Below are 21,421 nucleotides of genomic sequence, written 5' to 3' on the forward strand. Positions count from 1 at the left end.
GTACAAAAATATAGGTGAGCAAAGTGGGTGGAAGAATTATCGTGGCATAAGTTTACTGAGTGTGGTAGGGAAGGTATATGGAAGAATTATTATAAAGCATAAAGTGAAGCTTGGACGTTGTTGGAAGGACACAAGTCAAGAGTGAGAGCAGTGGAAATGAGTTATTTAAGAGGAGCCTGTGGAGTCACATGGAGAGACAGGCTGACGAATGAGGATATAAAGGAGCGTTGTGGTGTGGATGTGGATGTGATAGGAAGCGATATGAGGAACACACTGAGGTGGTTTGGCCATGTGGAGAGGATGGAGGGTGAAAGACTGACGAAGAGAGTGTATGTGAGTGAGGTGGAGGGGGGAAGAGGGAGGGGGAGGCCAAGGATGAGATGGAGGAATGGGGTGGAGAGGTATATGAGAGAGGGGGGTGTGAGTTGGGAGCAGGGCAGTGAGATGGAGGGGGACAGGGCGGCTTGGAGGCAATTTGTTTGTGGCCACCCCAAACGGGATTGAGGTGTCTGGCAATAGATATAGATAGACAGATTATAAAGTAAGACAGATATTAGAAGTCCTAGTGAGTGATGAACAGGGTGGTTTTAGGAGTGGCAGAGGATGTGTGGATCAAATATTTGCAGTGAGACAGATACCAGAGAAGGCTCGTGAGAAGGACCATAAGGTGTTTATGGCATTCATGGAACTGGAAAAAGCATAAAACAAAGTAGACAGAGAGGGATTGTGGAAAGTTTTGCGCATGTACTGTATGGTGTAAATGGTAAGCTGCCAGGTGCTGTCAAGAGTTTTTATGATGGTAGCGAAGCATGTGTAAGGGTTAATGGGCATCTAAGTGAATAATCAGTGTGGGCGTGCAACAAGGTTGTGTGATGTCCCCATGATTGTTCAATATATATATGGATGGAGTGCTGAGAGAAGTGAAAACACGAGTAATGGAGAGAGGGATGGCGTTGCTAATAAATGGTGATGGGTGGAATATCTCAAATTTGTTGTATGCTGATGATGCAGTACTGCTTGCAAGTACCGGACAGGAACTTGGTAGGCTAGTGCAGAGTTTTGTTGATGTCTGTGAGAGTCGTGCCTTGAGAGTAAATGTAGAGAAGAGTAAAGTGATGGTTACTGAGAGAGAAGGTGACTCCCAGTGTGATGTCACAGTGAATGGGGAGAGACTGGAATTGGTGAGAGAGTTCAAATACTTGGGTACAATGGTAGAAAAAGAGAGGAAAATGTGCAAAAGAAGCTGAAAGCAGAGTGACACAAGGAAGAAAAGTAGCTGGCACAATGAAGGCCTTGATAAAAAACAGAGGCTTGAGTGTTGCAGCTGCAGGAGGAATACATGAGGGAGTGTTCGTGCCAACTCTAACTTACAGTTCTGAGACTATGGTGTGGCATGAAAATGAAAAGTCATGAGTAAGAGTAGTGGAGATGGGACTGTTGAGGAATGTATGTGGAGTACAGAGGGTGGATAGGATACGAAATCGTGTGATTTGTAAAAGGTGTGGAGTGAGGAAGTCGGTGGACACCAGAATCGAAGAGAGTGTCCTGAGATGGTATGGTCATGTGGAAAGAATGGATAACAACAGAGCGGTGAAAAAGGTTTACCTTAGCAAATTTGAAGGGGAAGGAGACGAGGTAGGCCAAGGAGAAGGTGGAGAGATATGGTGGATGAGTGTTTGAGGAAGAGAGGTTTGGAAGTCGGTGAGGCTAGGGAACTGACATGAGATCGAGCTGGCTGGATGAATGTTGTGAGGAGAAATGCATGATCAGGGATTTTGGCACCCCTTGTGAGCATGGCAGCATCCGGACTGACTCAACTGGATACATTTGTGTGACGCTGCAGAATGTGGTGAATGTTTTTTGGCATATCCGGTACAGCCAGGATTCCGGGGGCTTGAATGATGAGTGAATGGAAGTGTGGCCTCTTTGGATTGGGCAAGTTTGTGCTGTCTGGACACTGGTACTCCTCACCCTGCCCTTGGGTGGGAAAGGAGGTCCGGATGATGATGATGATGATTATCATTATTATTATTATAGCACCAACATTATTGGGAATGACTGAGAGAGAGAGAGAGAGAGAGAGAGAGAGTAGAAAGTGTGTGTGTGTGTGTGTCTGTGTGTGTGTGTGTGTGTGTGAGAGAGGGAGAGAGAGAGAGAGAGAGAAATGTGTGTGTGTGTGTTTTGTCATCACTTTTGTTTATACAAACCTGATGACAATGGAACTCGAGGAAGGGAAGGAGCTGCAGTCAACGTTGCAAGGACAGTGAGGGCGGTAGTGGCTGCACTGGCATGGTGTGGGTTTGGAGTGCAGCAGGAGGCAGTGAATCGCACCAGAGTGTCAACATTCTGCCCAGACCAGGCATGTGGCGCTGCACTGGCAAGGTACCCCAGTTCACCTAGCACTGCCTCACGCACACCCACGCGCGTCTCACTATCAAGGTACCCAATTAGTAACTCCACCTGAAAAGCAAATAGATATACTGTATAAAAGGTGAGTGGTATCAGAAGTTGAGGATGAAGTGGAGGAATCGGTGGTGAGGAATATGAATGACTGAACATACAGGCCTATGTAAGTGAGTTGGAGGGAAAGACTGAGGATGAAGTGGTAAGATGTATAAATAAGGATGGCATGAGCTGCAGGGGAAGAGGGGGAGGGGAGACAGAAGGATGTGGTGAAATTGAGAGGTATATGAATGAGGTTGGTAGTTGGAGGAAGGGTAGCTTGGTGGCATAGAGATTTGTTTGTGGCCACCCCTCCAGGATTAAGTGCACACTTGTCATTATCCATCCATCATCTAATCCCACGTTGCCCCATAAGGAGCGTAGGCACCCAGGGCTAGGCAAGTTCGTCCTGACATTCAAGATGAGAGTGACCTGCCTCACTCATCCCTGAGTGGCATTACGTTAGCAATAAACTCCAACCACCCCTTGGATATACACCTACAGTACACCAGCTCAATCCAACTGGAGCACCTTAATTACCCACAATACCACCAGGCACCAATTTGGTTATATGGTTACCATCCAGCAGAGTAAATGGTATCCTGGTGTAAAGGAAACCATTTGGCTTGTCACTCAGTGTAGAGGCACCCATACGCAGAAGGAAGAAGAAAGAATGAAGGAAAAATGACAGAAGAGGGAGTGTAAAGTCACTCATAGGCATAAGGAAGAGGAAAGAATGAAGGAAAGAAAGACAGAAGAGAAAGGATGGAGTGGAAAGGGAAGACACCCAAAGCAGCACTACACCGAGTGAGTGGATTGTGAGCACACCCACCTTGCCATTATCATCATCATTATAATTGTCATTTTCAACATATTTGTATCAGTTTTTATCATCATCTGTTATCAATGTTTTCATTATCATCACCATCAACTTTATCTATCATCATCATCATCACTGTCTATATCTATTATCATCATCATGTTCATTAACATCATCTAATCATCATACAATACAGAAGTTATTAGTAAAAAAAAAAAAAAAAAAAAAAACACTTAGATCTATAAGGGCCATATCCAGCTGATCACTCAACAGATCACCAGATGTCTGTTAAATGGTTACCAACCAATGCAATCAGTGGTTTCCAATTCCAAGGCTACATGAAAGCATCTGGCTTGTCACTCAGTGCAGAGTTACCTAAAAGTGGGCTGACACGTGAGTGGATGGTGAGCTCTCCTACCTACCTTTTATGCTTTCTATATGATTATGGATCCTACCTCACCCCATTTCTTAAACTGGTATGATGATGATGATGATGATGATGACGAAGGGGAATCATGGATGGGAGGTTAACAATGATGTAGAAGTAGCAAACCCAGGCTCATAAGGACATAAACCCTGTGGACTGTGGGATGATGTTGCCATTTCCCTGCAGTCCATCATCTTCCTTCTAGAGGAGAGGTAGGGAGGTGAGGGGCATCTGTATGACCGATTCCACTGCTCGAGTATGTTGGTGCTACCATGCGGAGACATTTCTTTCTAGCTCCATGATGATGATGAGGGAATCATGGATATGATGATCATGAACAGTGTCATCATGGGTAATATAGGATTCAGATGATGATGGTGATGATGATGATGGTAATGAGTAAATATGGTAGGATTCATATGATCATGATCATGATGAAGGGTAAATAAGGTTGGAATGATAATGATGATGATGATGATCATGATTGTGACAATTACCTGCTGTGGTATGTCAACCAAGATATGTGCGGCCAGTTGTGTCAGGGTGTGGAGGGTTGTGATCACTACACGCTGAGTTGGGTATTCCTTAAGCAGCTCCAGGCACAAACTACGCACCTATAGCAAAAGACACTAGGATTATTATTTATTTATATTTAGTATTCAGCAATTTCATTTTTTTATGATATTACATACAGTAACTACGGTTCCTTCATATGAGACTGGCCCTGATTTCTGGCCTTCTTGCAGCTTATTTTACAGAACCCAGCATATTTGACTCCATATCCACACAGATGACCAACCTTAACTTCACCCTTACTACTGAAATTGCTGTGCAGGGTGAATTTAACATCTGTAATTAGATTAGGAGAATGGTGATGGGAATGTCAGGTCGTTCCGCTAGCGGAGAGGGCTACATGAGTGAGAAGACCCTGATTAGTGGATGTTAACCTATGACCACAAGTTTCTTAGTGATAAGTATATGGAAATGGAAAGTCTGAAGTTAAATAGTGCTGACTCATAGTACAGTGTGTGCCCAAACTATGGAAAGTGAGATACTTATGTACGGTAACTAATTTACCTGTAGTGTGGTATGTGATTTAATCCTGAAACAGATAATGTTTTATTTAGTTTTTGTTTCCTCCCATTCTGCTTTTGTGCATAACCTGATACAGTAACTGAAACAAAGTAAGGTATGGTTGTCACTCGAGGATGTAAAGCCTTTTTAAACTCAAGTAACAACTGAAAAGGAACAATATTCAGTAACTTAATTTTTACTGCAATTCAGAATTAGCCTAACATTTCACCTATTCTAGTGGTGACTTTCCTCTGATGGCTAAAAGCTGCCTGTCCAGCATTCTTAAGCTGAGAAAGACTTGGAATGTTCCTCTACCCTTATATTTCACCTCCTGTACTTGTCACTTTCCTCTGCTGGCTAATACTCATAAGCTGTGAGAGACTTGGTTTACTTCTTTGTTTTAATAGGAGCTTTTCACTTCTTTCACTTGTCTTTGTTCTGCTGGGTAATATTTGTAGTTGTGAGAGACTTGGTATATTTCTCTCCCCTAAAACAGTACTTTACCTCTTGTACAGGTACGCATCACTTTCCTTTGCTGGCTAACCTTCCTAAGCTGTCAAAGGCTTGGTACAGTATGCATTTCAGGTAAATACTTCACCTCTTTTACATTTCTCTCTCATATGTTGCTACACATTCCGAAGCTGGGAGGCTTGGTATATTTCTCTGTCCTAATAATCTGCCACTTCTACTTGTCCACTCTCCTCTGTTGGCTAATACTGATATGCTGAGAGAGGCTTTGTATGTTTCTGTTTACATATGATTTTCTTTGATATAATGGATCAGAGAAGAAAATGAAAGACATACCCAAAGTGCAGAGTAAATGCAATGAAAAAATAAGTCCACATAGGTTCTCAAGTGCAGTCTATAAACTGTAGCAGTAAATTTGATATACATGTTCTCTCATTATTAGTGAAACTACTAATTTATTTCAACAAGTGCCAGATTATTTTAATTGGAGGAGAGTGAGTTATAACAGCTTGAAAGTGTTACTGTACAATAGTAAGTTTGTTTCCACTCTCCTCTGTTGGCTAATTCTGCTATGCTGAGAGAGACTTTGTATGTTTCTGTCTACATATGTTTTTCTTTGATATAATGCATCAGAGAAGAAAATGACAGACATGCCCAAAGTGCAAAGTAAATGCAATGAAAAAGTAGGCCTACATATGTTCCCAAGTGCAATTTATAAATTGTAGCAGTAAATTTGATATACATGTTAATTCTCTCATGATTAGTGAAACTACTATTTTATTTCAACAAGTGCCAAATTATTTTTATTGGCTGATAGTGAGTTATAAGAGCTTGGGAGTGTTATTGTACAATACAGTAGTAGGTTTATTTCAACTGATGGGACTGGGTTACTTCCACAACTTGAACACTAAGTCAGGATTGCATGAAACTGATGAGTCTGAGTTCTGAGGTAAGAATGAGTTTCTTTGGTTACTTGTCAAATCAACTCTTTATCTGACTGCACCTAACCACCAGCTTGGGTGAAAGATGCTGAGGATCTCTGGCAGGTTAAAACAAATCATCATCATCGTATTGGCCTCTTCCTCCCACCTATGGATGAGGAAAGGAAACAAAGAAAACACAAACCAGAGGGATAACTGCTTGAAGTCAACAGCATGCCCAATGAAATGGGTCAGACACTCACCATTCAAATCTACAGAATCCTGACTCCACCTCAGAGGCATAACATTGCATACATATGCATTTCATATTACTTATCAGATAGAATAAAAAAAGAGTATGATAAACCAACTCACAGTGGCAGCAGTCTCAGCATCATGATGCATGTGTTGGAACACTTCAATCAGCTGTAGCTTCACATCAACAGGAGTGGCAAGTCCTCCTATCATGTGGATCAAACGCTCACACATGTTCATTGCAAATGTCCTGAAACACACAGATTGATGTCTTACACTCATTATCATCAACATCAGCATCTATCTATTTATTTATCAACAGGTAGACACCTTAGCTAACCTTTGAGGGGTGGCCATGAACAAACTGCCTTCATTTCACATTTCTACTCTCCATCCTGCACCACTCTCCTTCATATACCTCTTCATGCCATCATCATCATCATCATCATCTATCATGGTCATCATCAGCACCATTGGGATCTATCAAAATCATCATCGTCAACCAAAGTCATCACCACCTATCATAATTATCTATCAAAATCATTATCATCTCCCATCATCAACATCCTCACCAACATCATCATCATTTATTCATTCATTCATCATCCAATCCTACGTTGCCCCATTAGGAGCCTAGGAGCCCGGGGCTAGGCAAGTTGGTCCTGACATTTAAGATGAGAGTGACCAGCCTCACTCATCCGTGAGTGGCATTACATGAGCAATCAACCCCAACCACCCCTTGGATATAAACCTTCATCGGCTCAATCCACTAAACCACCAGGCACCAAAATTTGGTTATATGGTTACCACCCAGCACAGTAAATGGTTTCCTGGTGTACAGGAAACCATTTGGCTTGTCATTCAGTGTAGAGTCACCCACAGGCAGAAGGAAGAGGAAAGAATGAAGAAAAGAAAGAAAGAAAGAAGGGGGAGTGTAAGTCACCTGTAGGCAGAAAGATGAGGAAAGAATGAAGGAAAGAAAGACAGAAGAGGATGGAAGGAATGAAGGATAAAGGAGAGGAAAGGGCAGACACCCGAGGGCAGCATTACATCGAGTGAGTGGATGGTGAGCGCCCCCACCTACCACAATCATCACCATTATTTTAATCTTACTCCTAACTAAAGGTGGGATCAGACAGAATCCAGAGACAAAGAACGTGGGAGATCTACCGCTTCATTGCTTCGCTTCCTTTATAAAAACTCTAACATGCTTCCACGTGTCAGCCTTGGTTACCAGAAGGCTGCTCTCCTGCTGATCATTCGCTACAAGCCTCTTTATTCTGTCCCTTATCTCTGAGGTCACACTATATGACGTGATCCTAAGTCTCTTTCTGTTTGACTTGCAACTCTATCCTCAACATTCACACCTCTCACCCTCCACACCCAGTTTTCATCCTCCATCCTCTCCACATGCCCAAACCATCTCAGTCTACCTCTTCTCATCACAACACCAATATATTCATCATTAGTATAATGATCAACTCTGCCTACCTTAAGATGTACAGCAGGATTCTGAAACAAGCAATACAAATGAACAAATGCAGATGAACTATCATCATCATCATCCTGACAGACCTGTAAGTTCCTGCGAGAAAAATTTTCCCTTTCAGTTCAAAACAACTTTGTACTGAATCATTAGAATTTTATGTGAAAAACGAATTTATTTATTATCAACTTCTTGATGAAAGAACTTAAATGGGGAATACTTGTAAGCAGGCTGATAAACTGAGAGAGAGAAAAAGATAAGCCTCGAGTTTTTTTAATGCAGCGTGTCCAGGCATGTTAAAACAAACAGATGATTTTGGCTTTCTTATTTTTGTCTGTCCATCACCTAATCCAGCACTGTCCCATCAGGAGCATAAGGAGCTGGGGCCAAGTGACTTAGTCCAGAAATTTAGGGTGGGAATGACCTGTTGCTCATCCTTTACAAGGTGCTATCCAAAATTTTCTGGACTAATGCTATATAAAACTGAAAACTCACCACAGATCCTATTGGCAGCCATCACCCTCAAAGTAGTTCCCTTGTGCACTGACACACCGGTCCCAGTGTTTCCTCCATAGATGGAATGCTTCGTGGAAGTCTTTTTCGAAGAGTGTCGAGCAACACCGGCAATTCCTTTTAGATGTCCTCAAAGGTATCAAAACGGCTTCCTTTCAGCTTGATCTTCATTTTTGGGAACAGAAAGAAGTCACAGCGGGCCAAATCTGGCAAGTAGGGAGAGCAGGGGACGATAGCCATGTTATTCTTGACCAAACACTGCTGGGTGTTGAGTGCACTGTGAGCCGGGGCGTTGTCATGGTGATGCTGCCAGTTGTTGTCTCATCAAAAGTCGGGGCATCGTCTTCTCACAATTCACACAGTCGTTGCCAACCATCACAGTAGAAGTTGGAATTGACAGTTTGGCCAGCTGGGATGAATTCTTTGTGCACAACCCCTTGATGCCAAAGAAAACTATCAGTATGCTCCTGACACTGCTTTTCAACTGTCTGGCCTTTTAGGGTTGGTGAGGTTGTCCGACCAAGTGATTGCTCACCAAACACTTATTGAATCATTGCCAGGGTCTCTGTTGCATTTTTCCTGAGATTTGCACAAAATCTGATGCAAATTCACTGTACCCTTTTTATATCCATCTTGACATCACCAGACAACTCATGCATGACAGCAAACAAACGAATGTCAGTAATTTCCACATCTGGCTAGCTCTGCGTCATGTGGCACACTGACTCTCTATGCAAGTTAGTACTACCACCTAGAGGCGCATTGCATTATACAACTAATTTTGGAGTTGCGATCCCAGTCCGAAAAATTTTGGATAGCACGTCCCAGAAGTCTTATTTGAGTAATAAACCTCAACTTCCCCTTGGAATTAGACCTGTACAGGCTACATCAGGCTTGAATAACTAAATTCACTGGACCACCAGGTGTAAAAAAAAAAAAATTGTACAAAAGAAACAGAATTAAAGTACTAGTTACATCAGCACACAGCACAAAGACCCATCCCTGATCCCTCTGCATGTACCAGAGAGCTGTCCCATAAAGAAGAAATACAGATAAACCAATAATCACCCACTTTGACTTAGCAGCATATTTCTCTGCTGCCATGATTGCTGCTTGTAATTCAACCGATTCCTTGGCATCCAAAGCCTCTCGAATAAGGTGCTGGACCCTACGATTTTCACCCACAACACCCGACATCCAGCCCAGGGTGCGGAGAGTCAGGGCACGCGCTAACTGATGGCAAAAAGAAGGTAGAGGCATAAATGTGAGAATGGAAGACTTTTTAATTACACTGTACCAATAACTGTTACTTTAACTGTAACTTTTACGTTAACTGAGTGCTAGGCAGAATTAACATTTCCCTATGTTCATCCAGTATACAGTACTCCCTCAACATTTGCAGCTTCAGGATTTTCAGCTCCAATTATTTGAGCCCTAAAATACTCTCAAAATACACTTATTCAAGGTATATTGGCAATAGCCTAACAATAGGTTTTACTAAATCATCTCAAAGCTTACTTAAAATAAGTAGATTCTAAAGTTTAATGACATTCTGCAGTACACAAGGAAAACCCAGGGGTCATTTTGGGAAGCAAAAATTATTTGTTGATTTCGTTATTCAAAGGGATCTGTTATACATCTCCAGTGAATACTGAAGGACCACAGTACATAGGGAAGGAATGTCTGTCGTAGAATGTCTGTAGTCAGTGTAATACAGGTGAATTTCTGAGATCCAGTTTCTAAGTGGCACTGCAAGCTTGTGGCTTCCTTGCACCTTACCAGTATTTTGTACCTTACACCTTAACATTTTCTTGTATGCTAATTTTTATATCAATATAGTTGAATCAATGACATTCAAGACAATTTAATGTGAAATGTGTGGAATACATCACTAAAGAAGAGGCCTTACAAAATCTCCAAATCCATTTAGAGTATGACAGTATTCTAAAGGCAGTGTTTATATACAGGTGACGACCAGGGACTAAACAAGGGACATGGTACGGATTAGAACATGGAATGTATGGGATGCAAATGATTAGGTGAAAGAGAGAGAGAGAGACTGTCCAGATGTTTGAGGGTGCAAAAGAGGAAATATGTGGATTAACTGAGACTAAATGGTGAAGTGAGAGTGTGAGAGTGGGCATATGGATGGTATTTATGCATGGGAGTAGGTGAGAATGAGAGAGCAAAAGAGGGAGTATGTATTGTTGTGTGCAAGAGATGGAAGAAGAATATATGAGTGTATAGATCAATTGGTTCAAGGATTTTACGGGTAAAATTGAAAGTATGATTACAAATGTGGGTGACTGTGTGTGTGTATACACCAATGCAAGATGGTGCAAGCTGAGTAAAAGAAGAGTTCTGGGCAAATGTGGAAGTGCGCATGGAAAAGTATGAAAAGAATGAGAGAGTGTATTGGATGGGAAAGAAGGTAATGTGAAGGTATATGGTGTAGTTGGTGAGTGTGGTGTGCCTGCAGAAGTGGATGAGAATGGCAGTACTCTAGTGGACATTTGTATGGGGAGGAGGTTGGTGACAGCCAATACTGTCTTTAGGCACAAAATGATCCACAGATATACGTGGCAAGCGATGAGTAGGGTGGATGGTGAACTGAATGAACGTTAGGCAATGACTGATTATGTGTGTGGATGGGAGAATGAGTAGGTATGTAACGGATGCAAAAGCATACAGAGGTTGGGGGAGTGGACTTTCTGACCACCACTTTGTGGTGGTGAAAGCCAAGGTTCAAGTGTAATGGGGGACTAGGAGGAGAGAAGGACTGGAAGATGCAGTCTATATAAGGATGATGGAAATGTTACAAAAGGATGGAAAAAAGGCAGAATATAAGAGAGAAGTGGAGGAGCAACTGGGCAAATATGATGTGGAGGAAATGGGGGAAGTGGAAGATGTGTGCAAGATATTCACAGAAGAAATCTGTGCAGCACGTGAGGTGGTGTGTGGGATGAAGAGAATACAAACGGGGGTGAAAGGAAGAGCATGGTGCAATGATGAAGTGAGACAAGCTGTGACACAAAAGAAGAAAACATATAGTCAGTGGATGGGAAGCAGAAGCATGGAGGAAGTTGAGAAACAGAAGAGAGAGTTTTATGTAAAGAGGATGAGAGAGGTGAAAAGATTAGTATGAGAGTATGAAGAAAGCGGATGAGAAATTTAGAAGGAATTAGAGTGTAAAGTGGAGGGAATGTATGAAAATGTTCTGGAAGAGGTAAAGAATGTAGTTGGGGAGTGAAAGATAAAAATGGTATACTGCTAGTGCAGAAGGGAGAAAGCACTTTAAGGAACTGTTGAACATAGAAAATTAAAGTAATGCAGGTAAAAGTGGCTGGGAATGACTGAGAGTAGGAGGGATGTGGGAAGTGAGGAAGGAATCACTAGAATGGAAGTAGTGGATGCAATGAAGAAAGTCAAAATGGGGAAAGCTCCAGGAATTGATGGAGTGTGTGATGAACTGCTGAAGCACAGGGTAGGGATGGCAGTAGAATGGATATGGAAGATGTGCAGATTGATCAGGAAGGAAGGTATAGTCCCAGAGGACTGGAAGTCAGGTATAATTATTCCCCTGTACAAAAAGAAAAGGGGAAAAAGAAGTGTGTGGTAATCATAGGGGCATTTGTCTTCTCAGTGCACTAAGAAAAGTATATGGTAGGATACTTACTGACTGAGTTAGGGAAATAACAAAGGAATTAGTTGGAGAAGAACTGGGAGGTTTTGGGAAGGGAAGAGGTTGAGTAGATCAGATATTCATTCTTAGGTCCTTAGTGGAAAAGTTTCTAGAGAAGGGAAAGAAGTTGTATGCGGCCTTCATGGATTTGGAAAAAGCACATGACAGGGTGGATAGACAAGGAATGTGGAAAGCAATAACAATATATGGAGTAAATGGGAAGTTGTTGAATGCCATGAACAGTATGTATGAGGGTGTTAAGGCTGCAGTGCATGTGGACAGTGAACTGGGTTTTTCTATCTGAATGTCGGATTGAGACAGAGATGTGTCATGTTCCCGTGGTTTTCCAGTCTGTACAGTAAAAGCTCTCTCATTCAGCATCTGGTCTTACAGTCTTTCAGCAGTTTTCATAATTAATCCCCTTACGAAAGTTCTCTGATCTTCCAGCACATATGCTGACCCAATCAGCACATGCGATGGGGTCACTAGCTCGCCGCTGATACCCGTGCTCCCACAGTTCCCAATTTGGCATTGCTGGCATTAGATTTAGTGCTTTTCATAACAATTCAGCGCCAATAAACATTAGATTTTTCTCTATATCTTGCGAGTTTTGTAATACAATTTAGCACAAAAATTTCTTGGCACTTTTGATGATTTCTGTTTGCCAACACTGCATGCACAGTTGACCATCATGACTTATGGAGTGTCTGGCTTTGTGAGCAACTGTACTCATTTATTTTCAAATATGAGCTTGAAATCAAACCTCAGGCAGGGGGGTGGGGGAGGACTTTGGATATAACAAACTATTGGCTTTAATGAGCCTGACTTTCCCCCAATCAGTCCATTAGATTGAGGGTCTACTGCATCAAGGTGTTTAGTTTCAAAGTGTAAGTGAGCCATGGGAGTGGTTTTGGTGCAGCCTGTGATGATGTGTAGGGCACTGTTCTGTATGGTCTGCATGGTGTTCTTGTGTTCTAATGGGGAGGCATAGGACATCACTAATCTATTATACTGCATGCAGAGTAGGGAGTGTTTTATTTTTTTATTTTATTTTTTTATTTTTTTATTTTTTAATTTTTTTTGCCCAGGTCTGTCCCTGTAAGTGTCCTGAGTCTAAGGGTACCCCCCCCCCACCTTTATTTTTATGTGTCTGAAATTTTACGTCCTGTTGGCGGGTCTTCTGGTAGATCAGTAAAGTCTGATATCACGAAATTCAAATCCTTAAACTGTTCCCTGCCCCAGCAGGGTTTTGAAACTGGGTCTGGTAGGACTGCAGGCCACCTCTCTACCAACTGAGCCATCGCCTCCCCCGACTATTAATGTCTTGTGTGTCATCCTTGAAGGCGAGTCCAGAGTCATATATCACGTCAAGATCTTAGCAGACACAGTGTGGCACAAGTACAATGTTAAGTATGATATCAAGTAAGCACCTGTGCTTGTGCTTGCTGCTGGTGATGAGTATAGTGGAAAATTTGGCTAAGGCAATCACCAGCCTCTTGTCCTCGACACATTCCTGATGTAGTCTTGCTGCAGTGTTAGGCTGCGACTGTGATATGGTAATATCATATTCATATGAGGAAAAATTTGAGGCAGCTGGGGAATGGGAATGTCATGCACATATAGGTTGAATAGCATCAGTGATATCTCCCATCTTTCCTGTCACTTCTTATTGCTCTTCTTTCCTTTACAGGTGGCTTTACATTGAGTGACAAGCCAAATGGTTTCCTGTAAGCCAAGAAACTATTTACAATGCTGGGTGGTAACCATATAACCAACTCATACATGCTCCCTATGTGTCAACAAGTGGGTTGGTGGAGGGTTAGTGCCCCTCCCCGTAAAACCAATAACTCTAAGTCAAATGGCCACCCCTTATGGGATTATGGCATCTGACAATAGATAGATAGATACATTAGATAGAAATAATGAGTCCTTCAGAATTCTGTAATGAAAGTGTCATGGCTGTAATGATGATATTGTATACAGGTATAAATTTGTGAGTTAAAACTGATTATGTCCTGTTATGTGAATTTTATGTGTTGTTGTTTTGGCCTTGGTCTTTCTAGATGTGAACTGCAGGGAAATTGCTACATCAACTGCACATTCATGGTGATCTTTTGCTGTGGTCATGCTGAAAGATTTTCTGTATTGTGGTGTGGTTGCTGGTGGTGGTGGGGACTGTACAGAATTTTGTGCTGGTACAAGTACAGTACTGAAGCAAGGAAGGTTAATGGCCACATCATAGTCTGGTAATGAAGGAGAGCTGAGTGATGTCCTGATCTAAGCCTAGGCAGGTGAACCTGATCAATTCTATTTATGGATATCTTTGATAAGTGAATGTTGGGATTAGGGCTTGTAATATGGTGTTCTGAGTGAGGTGTTGTATTAACCTGCACGTGGAATGAATACATACGTGTTTCTTCACTGCTACTGTATTTATGAAAAGGACAATTTCTGCGGAATAAATATATAGTGGCAATTCACCTAAGATCATGTGTGGCTGAAGGTTTTGGATGGCTGTGATACTGGTAGCTATGTGTCTGTATACAGTATGTTCGTAAAGTGTAGTGTTGCATGGAGGAAAGGGGATGTTGAGGCATTCTATATTATGTTAGGAAGCCGTTTGTTGTTGTTGTAGTCCCACGCTCATCTAAAAGCGAGTTAGATGACTGCAGGCTGAGCTTGCCCTTCTCCTGCAGTCTACATCATCCTTTCATGGGACAGGCAGGAAGCCGAGTGATAATGGTGTTTTATTCTTTGCCGTGGGTGGTAACTTATAACAATAACTTGAGTTAAACCAAAATCCTTGGTGTAACATACAATACATCAATGTCATTTAAACAACACATCACAAACATTAAAAATAAAATAACACCAAGATTCAATCCCTTGAGGTCACTTGCCCATACAACATTCGGACACAACAAAGAAATCACCACCACAGTATACAAACTATACATACGTTCAGTGATGAATTATGCAAGCCTTGCATGGGCTCCTAACCTCACCAAAACACACTACAACACTCTACAGACCATACAGAACAAGGCCCTAAAAATAATCACAGGCTGCACAGCTACTACACCCACAGACCACCTACATCAAGAAACCATAGTCCTCAAAGTCAAGGATCACCTAGATATGAGAGGCACCCAGTTTCTTGCTGCAGCCTCCACAAACCAACAACATCCACTATATTACATGCAGCACATCCACCCACACCAAGGAACATCAAAACAACACCCAGCACTTGATACCATACACAAATACTGTCATCTCTCCCCCCTCGCCCACCTCAGACCAGCTTCCAGAAGCATATCTACACTCAGATCACTCGCCGCTCCATTCAGTCACTTAAAAACAACACACAGCTGCGTGCACGGCCTCCTGACATCCACCCTTCTGAATCCTATCTCCCTCATGAGGACAGGGTTCACCTAGCCAGGCTGAGATGTGGGCACCATCCAGCCCTCTTAAGCTACCAGAAGAGGCTGGATGACTCCGTCGCTGATGCCTGTCCAGGATGCAACACAGCACCCCATACTATTAAGCACAATATGGAAGACTGCATTACACACAATCACCTATGTCAACAATACAACATACATTCTTTGAGAGCTCTGTGGGAAAGCCCGGTCTCAGCCATGGCCTTCCTAAGGGACTCGGGGCTGTTCGGCCAGACTGCCTATGGAACAACTACTACTACTACTACTTGAGTTAAATAATATAAAACCTATTTCTACTGCAACAGTGAACAGATAAGTACTGTACATTACAACAGCGTACCGGGTCATTGGAATGCATAACAGTGGTAATTCGCCGGAGAAACTCATCCACATTTATGAGTTTGTCCAAGTGTCTGCCACATGACTCGACCACCTCCACAACACAAACACGCACAAAGTTGCTCCTTCAAACGAAAAATAAATTAATTAATAATAATGAAAATAATAATGAAAATGATAACAATTACATTATCAATACTACTACTACTACTATTATTACTACTACTACTACTACTACATTAAAACAATAATTATAACAACAACAATAATAATAAAATAATTCATCATCATCATCATCATCATCATCCAATCCTATGCTGCCCCATGAGGAGCGTAGAAGCCCGGGGCTAGGGAAGTTGGTCCTAACATTTAAGATGAGAGTGACCAGCCTCACTCATCCCTGAGTGGCATTACAGTACATGAGCAATAAACCCCAACCACCCCTTGGATATAAACCTTCACCGGCTCAATCCGATTGGAGCACTGTAATTACCCACTAAACCACCAGGCACCAAAATCTGGTTATACGGTTACCACTCAGCATAGTAAATGCTTTCCTGGTGTACAGGAAACCATTTGGCTTGTCACTCAGTGTAGAGTCACCCACAGGCAGAAAGAAGAGGAAAGGATGAAGGAAAGAAACACAAAAAGAGGAATGTTAAGTCACCCGTAGGCAGAAGGATGAGGAAAGAATGAAGGAAAGGACAGAAGAGGATGGAAGGAAAGAAGGAAGGAGGATAGTAAAGGGAAGACATCCGACAGCAGCACAACAATGAGTGCGTGGATCGTGAGCATCCCAATAAAAATAAAAATAATTATAATAATTATAAAAATATAACAATATCAATCATTATCAACAATATCAATCCTTATCACACACTTGCAGTACTGTAAGTCCTCACTATATGTCAATGATAGATTCAACAATACAGTTCCATTTTTTTTTTTTTTTTTTTTTTTTCATATAACCAGTACTGTAGGTTGGAAGATGCTTGCATGTAAGCCTTGCAGATAGCTATGGAACTTTAACAGGCAACCCTTCTATAATTTACTGTGTATCTGACAGGGGAAAAAAAAAACGAGGAATTATGGCAGCACAAAAGGTAGCTAATATTTGTCATTATTAGCAGCACCTTGTATTAAAATATTTGCTAATAACAGTTGCAGGTAGCTGTTGTAGGTGAGGTGGAGGGAGGGAGAGGGAGGGGTAGACCGAGGATGAGGTGGAGGGATGGAGTTGAGAGGTATATGAGGGAGGGGGGGGTGAGTTGGGGGGAGGGGAGTCAAATGGTGGGTGACAGAGTGACTTGGAGGCGTTTTGTCTGCGGCCACCCTTTGCGGGATTAGGGCGTCGGGCTATAGATAGATAGCTAACAGAAATTAGTTCAGATTAAAGACAGTTTGATAGCAGGCCAAAATAACATCACTCTTTGACACATGCCATTCAGTCACAATTAGCTAACTACAGGTACTCAGTGATCCTTCTCCTGAGTGACTCTACAGAGAGGCAAAGCCCAAGCTGAGACTCTCACGCCACTGCAAATTTTATTATACATCTCACATTCACCCAACAGCTACCTGCAACTGTTATAAAGTAATTAGATGGTTTTTGGCACTTGGTTTGGCATCCAGTCTATAGAAAACAGGTGTACCATGGCCAACCCCAATACGGTGATTCCTCAAGAGGGAAAAAGGCGTCATTTTTAGATTAGCGTAGAAGAAATTAATGCTCAAGGTAACTTCTGATATTCAGTTCTTGGGCTGATCATAATACCCATGAACAAAATTTTCTTTGCCCCACTCTGTTCATCCTTAGAACTGAAAAACAGACATGAATTGCACAGATGAGTACATTTTACAGTCTGAGGAAATGTCTGAGTCCTTATTATTCCTATGAATCACCTGTGGTTATCTTCACCTTAATCTGCTCACTGAAACAGGGACCTGGCCTGTAAATTGACAGCTGTATGTCAGACTGTGGGAATGTATGGGTGCTATCCATGTCAACTCATGCAAGTCATTGTGTCTGAATTTTTTTTTATTTTGATATATTCACACCTAGAGCTGAAGAAGGGACCTGAATTTAAAACTGATGGTTGCATGTGGTTATATGGAATAATATAAAAGGTGCTTTCCTTGTCATTCACATGAGTCAACTTACCCAGGTGTTTCCTGGCGGAATACCTCTGCCAGTTTGAGAAGGGCAGAGTTGATGAGGATGGGGAATGGATATTTTTCAAACAGTGCTGGGAACTTGGATATTGCTTCACACTGTTCTCCTGTCCTTGATGATTTCAAACCTGTGAAACAAAATAACTTGGGACCATACTCTAGATTTAGGCCACAGGAGTTTTCAAAGTACCTCTTCCTTATGATTCATTTTGCAATGAAGTTAGTAGGGGAGTGAATGATAAAAATGGTAGATTACTAGTTGAGAAGCGAGAAAAAGTGAGCAGATGGAGAGAACACTTTAATGAATTGTTCAACATAAAGAATGAAAGTAATGCGAGTATAAGTGGCTGGGGAACGGCTGGGGGAAGGAGGTAGGTGAGAAGACAGGAAGAAATCAGTAGGATGGAAGTTGTTGAAGCAATGAAGAAAGTTAAATCGGGGAGAGCCCCAGGAATTGATGGAGTGTGTGGTGAAATGCTGAAGCATTGGGGAGAGATAGTAGTAAAATGGATGTGGAAGATGTGCAGATTGGCCTGGGAGGAAGGTAGAGTCCCAGAGGATTGGACGTCAGGTATAATTATTCCCTGTACAAAGGGAATGGGGAAAAAGAAGTGTGTGGTAATCACAGGGGCATTTGTCTTATTAGTGTAATAAGTATACAGTAGGATACTTATTGACAGAGTTGGGGAAATAACAGAGGAATTAGTTGGAGAAGAACAGGAAGGCTTTAGGAAGGGAAGAGGTTGTGTAGATCAGATATTCATTCTTAGATCTTTAGTCGAAAAGTTTCTACAGAAGGGAAAGAAGTTGTGTGAGGCCTTCACGGAATTGGAGAAAGCATATAACAGGATGGATAGACAAGGATTTTGGAAACTATTAAGAATATATGGAGTAGATGGGAAGTTGCTGAATGCTGTGAAGAGTATGTATGAGGATGCTAAGGCTGCAGTGCATGTGGATAGTGAAATGAGTGAGTTTTTCTATTTGAAGGTTGGGTTGAAACAGGGATGTGTCATGTCTCCATGGTTGTTCAATCTGTACATGGATGGGGTTATAAAAGAGATACAAGGTAGGGTAGTGGATGTTGGAGTGGCCCTGATGAGAGAGGGTAGTGTTTGGAAACTCCCTGTACTGTTGTTTGCAGATGATACAGTGTTGTTGAGTGAAGACAAAGGAGGGCTGCAAGGCTTGGTGGATGAGTTTGAGAGAGTGTGTAAGAAACGGAATCTAAAAGTGAATGAAGGGAAGAGTAAAGTGATGGTCTTTGAGAGAGGTGAAGTCAGTGAATGTACAGCGAGGTTGGATGGTGAGGAATTGGAAAATGTGAGTACGTTTAAGTACTTGGGTAGTGTGATGAGTAAGGATGGAGGTTTGGAAGGTAAAGTGTTTGAAAGAGTGCAGCAGGGAAGCAAGGTTGCTGGTTCCTTGAAAGCAGTGATAAGAAGTAGGGAAGTGAGCATGGAAGTGAAAAAGTTATTACATGACAGTGTTGTGATACCAACTCTAACATATGGAAGTGAAGCTTGGACGTTGCTGGAAGGACACAAGTCAAGAGTGAGAGCAGTGGAAATGAGTTACTTAAGAGGAGCCTGTGGAGTCACATGGAGAGACAGGCTGACAAATGAGGATATAAAGGTGTGTTGTGGTGTGGATGTGGATGTGATAGGAAGTGTTAGGAGGAATACACTGAGGTGGTTTGGCCATGTGGAGAGGATGGAGGGTGAAAGACTGACGAAGAGAGTGTATGTGAGTGAGGTGGAGGGGGGAAGAGGGAGGGGGAGGCCGAGGATGAGATGGAGGGATGGGGTGGAGAGGTAGATGAGAGAGGGGGGTGTGAGTTGGGAGCGGGACAGTGAAATGGCTGGGGACAGGACGACGTGGAGGCGATTTGTTTGTGGCCACCCCGAATGGGATTGAGGCGTCTGGCAATAGATAGACAGATAGCTCCTTGATTCTGATAAATGCAAATTCTGGCCTAATGAAGTCCGTTATATCAAGGTTTTACTGTACTGTACTAATCATGAAGAAATGCTATGACATGGATGTGAAATAAGTTGCAAAGGGACAAAAGTATTGGCCAAGTTGGTGTAAAATGGGTATAGTTTTCATTTTTTGTAGTAGAATATGCTATTGTATTAATTTCTTTTCTAACATATGCTTGAAATCCCACCTCAGGGGGACCATTGGATATAACAAATTATCGGCTTTATCAGATCAGGCTTCCCCCAATTAGTCCGTATAGTGGGGGTCTATCGTAGCCTATATCTAACCTCCACTGTGGTTCAAAAATGATCTGAGGTGAATAGAATTGTCTGGAAATGTCAAGAATAAAATAAAAATTATGCCATCAGATTGACAAGAGTATGTTTCAATCCCTTTCACTGCAAGAGGTTTCCCATCCATCCACCCACTCATCATCCAATCCTTTATTCTTTCATGGGGAATACAGGGGCCTGCAGCTAAGATACTAAGTGCATACATTTAAGGTAGGACTGACCAGATGCTCTCCCTAAGTAGCTTTGGGCATGTACTAAACCCCAGCAACCACCTCGGATGATTTTTTTTTTTTTTTATCTCCATTTTATTTAACTCAGCATATGAGAGATTTTCAAGAGGGAGGAGTTAGATATAGCCTTCTTAACTCCTTCAACAGTAATGAGCACTTTTCTTTTCAAGTACAGTACAGTAACTAAATCACCTGGTAATAGTAAATAAATAATAGTAAATAAATAGTACATAAATAATAAAGACACCATCAGCCTGGAATGAAAAAATATAAGCATTCAGCATTTCAGACCAAATTATGTGTAATTACAGTAGATGTTACTCTTTGCCACCTCACCTCTATCCAGTTCCAGTAACGCTGTGTTACCGTCTTGGTCCTGGTCACTGAACCCCATATCAGGGAATGTTATTGGTCTGGCTAGTGCTGTCGCCATCACTAACTCCTCTTCTTAAATCCTGAGGAAATGATAATGATGGATCGTTTTATCACAAAGAGGAATGCTGCCTAAGTCAGGCCATTAGGTTAGGCTAGGTTTGGTTAGGTTAGGTAGAATTAACATTAAATATTCCTAGGAAAGAGTCAGACACTGTTGTATTCTAAAGAAGAACAGCCTTAGGTATAAAAGTGACAAAACAAACTGAATAATGATAGCTGATTTTGTTGCTTAAGCCTGGTCTCTCTGGTCCAGAAGACTCATCAACCCCAAGGAAGCAACTGCTGCTATGGGGCCATCCTGCAGGTACAGTACATTACATATACCATATATACAATACTGTGTAGGTTTCCGGTGGCCCCTTGTGGTAGACAGCACCTCACAAGAGTAGAACCATGGTCCTTCGTATGGCAATATGCAGGGAAATTTGGTGAGGTTTGG

General features: G+C 42.0%; 1 protein-coding gene across 1 annotated transcript in view; it reads right to left on the reverse strand.

Moving 5' to 3' along the window:
• defl (Integrator complex subunit 7) overlaps positions 1-21,003 on the reverse strand; it is a 69,516-nt gene extending 48,513 nt beyond the window's left edge. Inside the window, exons 1-7 of the mRNA XM_080266773.1 lie at positions 20,884-21,003; positions 18,031-18,169; positions 15,871-15,994; positions 9,478-9,638; positions 6,527-6,656; positions 4,187-4,303; positions 2,208-2,460 (exon numbers count right to left, since the gene is read on the reverse strand). Of these exons, the coding sequence (XP_080122899.1) occupies positions 2,208-2,460; positions 4,187-4,303; positions 6,527-6,656; positions 9,478-9,638; positions 15,871-15,994; positions 18,031-18,169; positions 20,884-20,980 (1,021 nt within the window). The 5' untranslated portion in view covers positions 20,981-21,003. The remainder of the gene's footprint in view (positions 1-2,207; positions 2,461-4,186; positions 4,304-6,526; positions 6,657-9,477; positions 9,639-15,870; positions 15,995-18,030; positions 18,170-20,883) is intronic.
• Positions 21,004-21,421: the final 418 nt, after the last annotated feature.

The sequence above is a fragment of the Coenobita brevimanus genome, chromosome 22, assembly GCF_032717465.1.
Source record: "Coenobita brevimanus isolate Jiangsu-jjx chromosome 22, ASM3271746v2, whole genome shotgun sequence".
In the NCBI taxonomy this organism is placed as follows: Eukaryota; Metazoa; Arthropoda; class Malacostraca; order Decapoda; family Coenobitidae; genus Coenobita; species Coenobita brevimanus.